Source organism: Salvelinus namaycush, unplaced genomic scaffold (genome assembly GCF_016432855.1).
Source record: "Salvelinus namaycush isolate Seneca unplaced genomic scaffold, SaNama_1.0 Scaffold1656, whole genome shotgun sequence".
Taxonomy (NCBI): domain Eukaryota; kingdom Metazoa; phylum Chordata; class Actinopteri; order Salmoniformes; family Salmonidae; genus Salvelinus; species Salvelinus namaycush.
In genome coordinates this window covers 48,499-56,113 of record NW_024058404.1, presented here as the reverse complement: position 1 = coordinate 56,113, position 7,615 = coordinate 48,499, and the positions used below count along the sequence as shown (strand labels likewise).

General features: G+C 48.1%; 1 protein-coding gene across 1 annotated transcript; it reads left to right on the top strand.

The window, feature by feature from the left end:
* Positions 1-5,538: 5,538 nt before the first annotated feature.
* LOC120037256 (galactose-specific lectin nattectin-like) lies at positions 5,539-6,203 on the top strand. Its single transcript, XM_038983429.1, has one exon. It carries the CDS (start codon positions 5,638-5,640, stop codon positions 6,142-6,144), a length of 507 nt encoding a protein of 168 aa, XP_038839357.1. The 5' UTR covers positions 5,539-5,637; the 3' UTR covers positions 6,145-6,203.
* The last annotated feature ends 1,412 nt before the right edge of the window (positions 6,204-7,615 follow it).

Here is a 7,615-nt window from a genome sequence, read left to right as displayed (position 1 = left end):
CCTAGCAAAATGCTTGGCGCCTAGAATTAAAAAAGTATTGTCAGATATTATTCATCCTAATCAGACAGGTTTTTTACATGGACGATACATTGGAGATAATATAAGACAAGTACTGGAAACAATAGAACACAAGGTATATCCTCAACAGGGTCCGTCCCCAACAGGGTCCATCCCCAACAGGGTCCATCCCCAACATGTTCCATCCCAACAGGGTCCATCCCAACAGGGTCCATCCCAACAGGGTCCATCCCCAAAAGGGTCCATCCCAACAGGGTCCATCCCAACAGGGTCCATCCCAACAGGGTCCATCCCCAACAGGGTCCATCCCCAACATGTTCCATCCCAACAGGGTCCATCCCCAACAGGGTCCATCCCCAACAGGGTCCATCCACACATCCCCAACAGGGCCCATCCCCAACAGGGTACATCCCCAACAGGGTCCAACCCCAACAGGGTCCATCCCCAACAGGGTCCATCCACACATCCCCAACAGGGTCCATCCCCAACAGTGTCCATCCCCAACAGGGTCCATCCCCAACAGGGTCCATCCCCAACAGGGTCCATCCCTAACAGGGTCCATCCTCAACAGGGTCCATCACCAACAGGGTCCATCCCCAACAGGGTCCATCCCCAACAGGGTCCATCCTCAACAGGGTCCATCACCAACAGGGTCCATCCCCAACAGGGTCCATCCCCAACAGGGTCCAACCCCAACAGGGTCCATCCTCAACAGGGTCCATCCCCAACAGGGTCCATCCCCAACAGGGTCCATCCTCAACAGGGTCCATCCTCAACAGGGTCCATCCCCAACAGGGTCCATCCCCAACAGGGTCCATCCCCAACAGGGTCCATCCCCAACAGGGTCCATCCCCAACAGGGTCCATCCCCAACAGGGCCCATCCCCAACAGGGTCCATCACAATTATTTTTTGGGTAATTTTCATTGTTATAAAAACACCAGGAAATCAGTTCCTAGTCATTTTAATTCTTGAAATCAGTTCCTAAGTATTCCCACTTATAATAGAGAGACATGTGATTGTATAAAAAATGTAAGAAAGTTTTGAAATGATTATGTTTTTTGCAGTCTACAAAAGATTTGTAATTAAGTTCCGGCCCCATGTGCTCAAGAAAATAATCATCCCTCGACTGATTTCTAGTTGATCCCTGATCTAGACATGTAATCTCTATGTTGCAACCATCTCGACATCCTGTAATCAACACTTCAGACAACACAATAGTAAGGTGAGAACTTAGGGAGAATGATGTTGAGTGTTTCCATTTACGGCTCTTCTGTTCCTAGGTAACGCAGACAAAGAAAATAAATGCCTTTATGAAATGGAAAGCCATTAAAACATAAAGTATTGTCTGTGTGTTTTGGAAGTGGGCTCTGGGCTCTGGGCTCTAGGCTCTGGGCTCTGGGCTCTGGGCTCTGGGCTCTGGGCACTGGGCTATGGGGGCTGGGCGCTGGGCTCTGGGCTCTGGGCTCTGGGCTCTGGGCTCTGGGCTCTGGGCTCTGGGCAATAGGCGCTGGGCTCTTGACGGCTAAAGCGGAAAACATAAATTCTGATCATTACCAACAAGGTCCATTACCAACAAGGTCCATTACCAACAGGGTCTGTTCCTAAGACATTGATACCATCTAGATATATTGTAATCAATACTTCACACAACACAATAATCAGGGTGAGAGTTTAGAGCAGGGAGAATGATCAATCAGGTTAACCGTTGATCCCTCTCTAAAGAATAAAGACAAAGTAACAATCCTAGATGGCGCAGACAAAGACAGGTCACGCAGAGTAAAAACCTGTCTTTTACAAGACAACCTTGAGCCATTTACCCAAAATGCTTAGCTATAGTGTTCTGTGAGTGGACAGCTTGGTGGCTGAAGCATTAGCTGTAGTGTTCTGTGAGTGGACAGCTTGGTGGCTGAAGCATTAGCTGTAGTGTTCTGTGAGTGGACAGCTTGGTGGCTGAAGCATTAGCTATAGTGTTCTGTGAGTGGACAGCTTGGTGGCTGAAGCATTAGCTATAGTGTTCTGTGAGTGGACAGCTTGGTGACTGAAGCATTAGCTATAGTGTTCTGTGAGTGGACAGCATGGTGGCTGAAGCATTAGCTATAGTGTTCTGTGAGTGGACAGCTTGGTGGCTGAAGCATTAGCTATAGTGTTCTGTGAGTAGACAGCATGGGGGCTGAAGCATTAGCTGTAGTGTTCTGTGAGTAGACAGCATGGGGGCTGAAGCATTAGCTATAGTGTTCTGTGAGTGGACAGCTTGGTGGCTGAAGCATTAGCTATAGTGTTCTGTGAGTGGACAGCTTGGTGGCTGAAGCATTAGCTATAGTGTTCTGTGAGTGGACAGCATGGTGGCTGAAGCATTAGCTATAGTGTTCTGTGAGTGGACAGCTTGGTGGCTGAAGCCTTAGCTGTAGTGTTCTGTGAGTGGACAGCATGGTGGCTGAAGCCTTAGCTGTAGTGTTCTGTGAGTGGACAGCATGGTGGCTGAAGCATTAGCTATGGTGTTCTGTGAGTGGACTGTGGGTTCATCCTGTTAGACCTGTTAGAGCTATCCAGCTGGCTGACCAGAGTCTGGCTGTGGGTTCACCCTGTTAGACCTGTTAGAGCTATCCAGCTGGCTGACTAGAACCTGGCTGTGGGTTCACCCTGTTAGACCTGTTAGAGCTATCCAGCTGGCTGACTAGAACCTGGCTGTGGGTTCACCCTGTTAGACCTGTTAGAGCTATCCAGCTGGCTGACTAGAGTCTGGCTGTGGGTTCACCCTGTTAGACCTGTTAGAGCTATCCAGCTGGCTGACCAGAGTCTGGCTGTGGGTTCACCCTGTTAGACCTGTTAGAGCTATCCAGCTGGCTGACTGGAGCCTGGCTGTGGGTTCACCCTGTTAGACCTGTTAGAGCTATCCAGCTGGCTGACTGGAGCCTGGCTGTGGGTTCACCCTGTTAGACCTGTTAGAGCTATCCAGCTGGCTGACTAGAGTCTGGCTGTGGGTTCACCCTGTTAGACCTGTTAGAGCTATCCAGCTGGCTGACTAGAGCCTGGCTGTTGGTTCACCCTGTTAGACCTGTTAGAGCTATCCAGCTGGCTGACTGGAGCCTGGCTGTTGGTTCACCCTGTTAGACCTGTTAGAGCTATCCAGCTGGCTGACTAGAGTCTGGCTGTGGGTTCACCCTGTTAGACCTGTTAGAGCTATCCAGCTGGCTGACTAGAGCCTGGCTGTTGGTTCACCCTGTTAGACCTGTTAGAGCTATCCAGCTTATAACTCCCAAATGCCACCCTGTATAGTGCATTACGTTTCACCAGAGCATGGACAACACTAGTGCACTATAAAGGGAATAGGGTGCCATTAACGCTCCAGGGTCTCAAGTGGCTCCTTAACATCACAAACATGGCTCGTTAACATCACAAAAGAAGGACTGGTTTGACATGTCCCCCTACCCTCTAGTAACTGAGATATGGGTCTGTATTCACAAAGGAAGGACTGGTTTGACATGTCCCCCTACCCTCTAGTAACTGAGATATGGGTCTGTATTCACAAAGGAAGGACTGGTTTGGCATGTCCCCCTACCCTCTAGTAACTGAGATATGGGTCTGTATTCACAAAGGAAGGACTGGTTTGACATGTCCCCCTACCCTCTAGTAACTGAGATATGGGCCTGTATTCACAAAGGAAGGACTGGTTTGACATGTCCCCCTACCCTCTAGTAACTGAGATATGGGCCTGTATTCACAAAGGAAGGACTGGTTTGACATGTCCCCCCACCCTCTAGTAACTGAGATATGGGTCTGTATTCACAAAGGAAGGACTGGTTTGACATGTCCCCCTACCCTCTAGTAACTGAGATATGGGTCTGTATTTACAAAGGAAGGACTGGTTTGACATGTCCCCTACCCTCTAGTAACTGAGATATGGGTCTGTATTCACAAAGGAAGGACTGGTTTGACATGTCCCCTACCCTCTAGTAACTGAGATATGGGTCTGTATTTACAAAGGAAGGACTGGTTTGACATGTCCCCCTACCCTCTAGTAACTGAGATATGGGCCTGTATTCACAAAGGAAGGACTGGTTTGACATGTCCCCCCACCCTCTAGTAACTGAGATATGGGTCTGTATTCACAAAGGAAGGACTGGTTTGACATGTCCCCCTACCCTCTAGTAACTGAGATATGGGTCTGTATTCACAAAGGAAGGACTGGTTTGACATGTCCCCCCACCCTCTAGTAACTGAGATATGGGCCTGTATTCACAAAGGAAGGACTGGTTTGACATGTCCCCTACCCTCTAGTAACTGAGATATGGGCCTGTATTCACAAAGGAAGGACTGGTTTGACATGTCCCCCTACCCTCTAGTAACTGAGATATGGGTCTGTATTCACAAAGGAAGGACTGGTTTGACATGTCCCCCTACCCTCCAGTAACTGAGATATGGGCCTGTATTCACAAAGGAAGGACTGGTTTGACATGTCCCCCTACCCTCCAGTAACTGAGATATGGGCCTGTATTCACAAAGGAAGGACTGGTTTGACATGTCCCCCTACCCTCCAGTAACTGAGATATGGGCCTGTATTCACAAAGGAAGGACTGGTTTGACATGTCCCCCTACCCTCTAGTAACTGAGATATGGGCCTGTATTCACAAAGGAAGGACTGGTTTGACATGTCCCCCTACCCTCTAGTAACTGAGATATGGGTCTGTATTCACAAAGGAAGGACTGGTTTGACATGTCCCCCTACCCTCTAGTAACTGAGATATGGGTCTGTATTCACAAAGGAAGGACTGGTTTGACATGTCCCCCTACCCTCTAGTAACTGAGATATGGGTCTGTATTCACAAAGGAAGGACTGGTTTGACATGTCCCCCTACCCTCTAGTAACTGAGATATGGGTCTGTATTCACAAAGGAAGGACTGGTTTGCCATGTCCCCCTACCCTCTAGTAACTGAGATATGGGCCTGTATTCACAAAGGAAGGACTGGTTTGCCATGTCCCCCTACCCTCTAGTAACTGAGATATGGGTCTGTATTCACAAAGGAAGGACTGGTTTGACATGTCCCCCTACCCTCTAGTAACTGAGATATGGGTCTGTATTCACAAAGGAAGGACTGGTTTGACATGTCCCCCTACCCTCTAGTAACTGAGATATGGGCCTGTATTCACAAAGGAAGGACTGGTGAACTAGGAGTTGTGTTTTTATAAATCATAATGAATATGATTGGTGGACCTGATCCCAGATCAGCAGTCTTACTCTGAGACGCTTTGTGAGTAGTGGCCCTGTGACCAAACTAAAAATAACATGGGAAGACCACAGCTGTAGATGTATAGAACTACTGGGTTACGTGTCATGGTCGCAGTACCACCTTATCTTGGAAAATGTTCCTTATGGAAAATATCAAATTGAGAAAAACACTTCTCAATGACAAATTAACATAATGATCTACCAATGGCCTCTCTGTGAACTCCTCTCCACCCTCTCAACATGAGATAAAAGGACCCACTGCAGCCCACATACCTTCCTACCTAGCTAGCCCAGAACACAGGAGCAGAGCTGCAGACCAGAACCCAGGACTCTAGAGTCATTCTCCTGTCTACTTCAGTGACTCTTCACCAGAACAGAAACCTCTTCACCATGTCTGTTCCCTTCCGCTTCCTCTGTCTTCTCAGCCTGGCTGTTGGTGCTCTACACTGCACTCCCGTGTATGACCAGGAGGGGGAGCTTTCAGAGCCTCATTATACCAACTGTCCCCAGGACTGGTCAAGCTACAACAACCGCTGCTTCAGGTACGTGGCCTCTCAGCTGGACTGGGCCGATGCAGAGTCCTACTGCGTGACCCTGGGAGCCAATCTGGCCTCTGTGAACAACAAAGAGGAATTCAGCTTTGTGAAAAACCTGATCAAGAGCTTCGACCCTGCTGAGAGCTATACCTGGATCGGGCTGAGTGACCTCCACAAGGAAGGGAGATGGATGTGGACGGACGGCTCCAAGGTGGTCTACACGAGCTGGTTTTCAGGTGAGCCCAATGGAAGTAGAAAGGAGAACTGTGTTCACACTAACTACCAGAAGGACAAGCTGTGGAACGACATTACCTGCTCATACAAGCATGCCTTTGTCTGCGCCACGCGTCCCTGCCCCTGAGTCTTGAGTTCAAAGATGCCTTTGGTTTCCATAAATAAATAAAAAACCTTTCACTGAAATCTCCTTGTTGGTCCTCTGTCTGATTCAACTAGTTCTTTATTCTCCCTTTGTTAGACGGAGAAGTAGTGAGAATGTAGTGTTTGTTGAGTTGTGAGGTCTGACACTTTCTGTATGATGCAACTCTGTCTCAGATCAAACATTCTTCACCCCCCAAACAACACTCTGTCTCTTAGATCAAACGTTTCTCACAGGACAGGTCAACATCAAAACAGGACAGGTGGATATTTTGGAGTCTGAGAACTCTGAGGAGGACTTTTGGGGAAAAAGTACTTGAGTACAGAGTAGACTGTTACCCCATTTCATTGATCCCCAATCCAACCTTGTTTAACATTATCTAGTCTATGGCATGATTCCACCAATTGTAACCTTCTGCGTCACTTTCAACGAGGGACTTTTATTTTGAAGGAGAACTGCAAATTCCAACATTGTGGCTAGCTTCACAACACATAACCCGGTCCGGTCAAGCCAGAAGAAGCTAGGTGGCTGCTTATTTATTTAACCTTTTTATAAACAAGGTAAGTCAGTTAAGAACAAATTCTTATTTACAATGACGGCCTACCAAAAGGCCCTCCTGCGGGGATGGGGGCTGAGATTTAAAAATATATATATTTATATAACGTCCTCTCACTGTCAACTGCCTTTATTTTCAGCAAAATTAACATGTGTAAATATCTGTATGAATATAACAAGATTCATCAACTGAGACATAAACTGAACAAGTTCCACAGACATGTGACTAACAGAAATGGAATAATGTGTCCCTGAACAAAGAAGGGGGGGGTCAAAATCAAAAGTAACAGTCAGTATCTGGTGTGGCCACCAGCTGCATTAAGTACTGCAGTGCATCTCCTCCTCATGGACTGCACCAGATTTGCCAGTTCTTGCTGTGAGGTGTTACCCCACTCTTCCACCAAGGCAGCTGCAAGTTCCCTGACATTTCTGGTGGGAATGGCCCTAGCCCTCACTCTCCGATCCAACAGGTCAATGGGATTGAGATCCGGGCTCTTCGCTGGACATGGCAGAACACTGACATTCCTGTCTTGCAGGAAATCACGCACAGAACGAGCAGTATGGCTGGTGGCATTGTCATGCTGGAGGGTCATGTCAGGATGAGCCTGCAGGAAGGGTACCACGAGGGAGGAGGATGTCTTCCCTGTAACGCACAGCGTTGAGATTGCCTGCAATGACAACAAGCTCAGTCCGATGATGCCGTGACACACAACCCCAGACCATGACGGACCCTCCACCTCCAAATCGATCCCGCTCCAGAGTACAGGCCTCGGTGTAACGCTCATTCCTTCGACAATAAATGCGAATCCAACCATCACCCCTGGTGAGACAAAACCGTGAGACCTAAGACAACAACATAGCAAAGCAGCAACACATGACAACACAAGCTTATAACGTTAGC

What these genes read in the sequence shown, in the direction of transcription:
- LOC120037256 (XM_038983429.1), top strand. Translation starts at nt 5,638, where the DNA reads ATGTCTGTTCCCTTCCGCTTCCTCTGTCTTCTCAGCCTGGCTGTTGGT.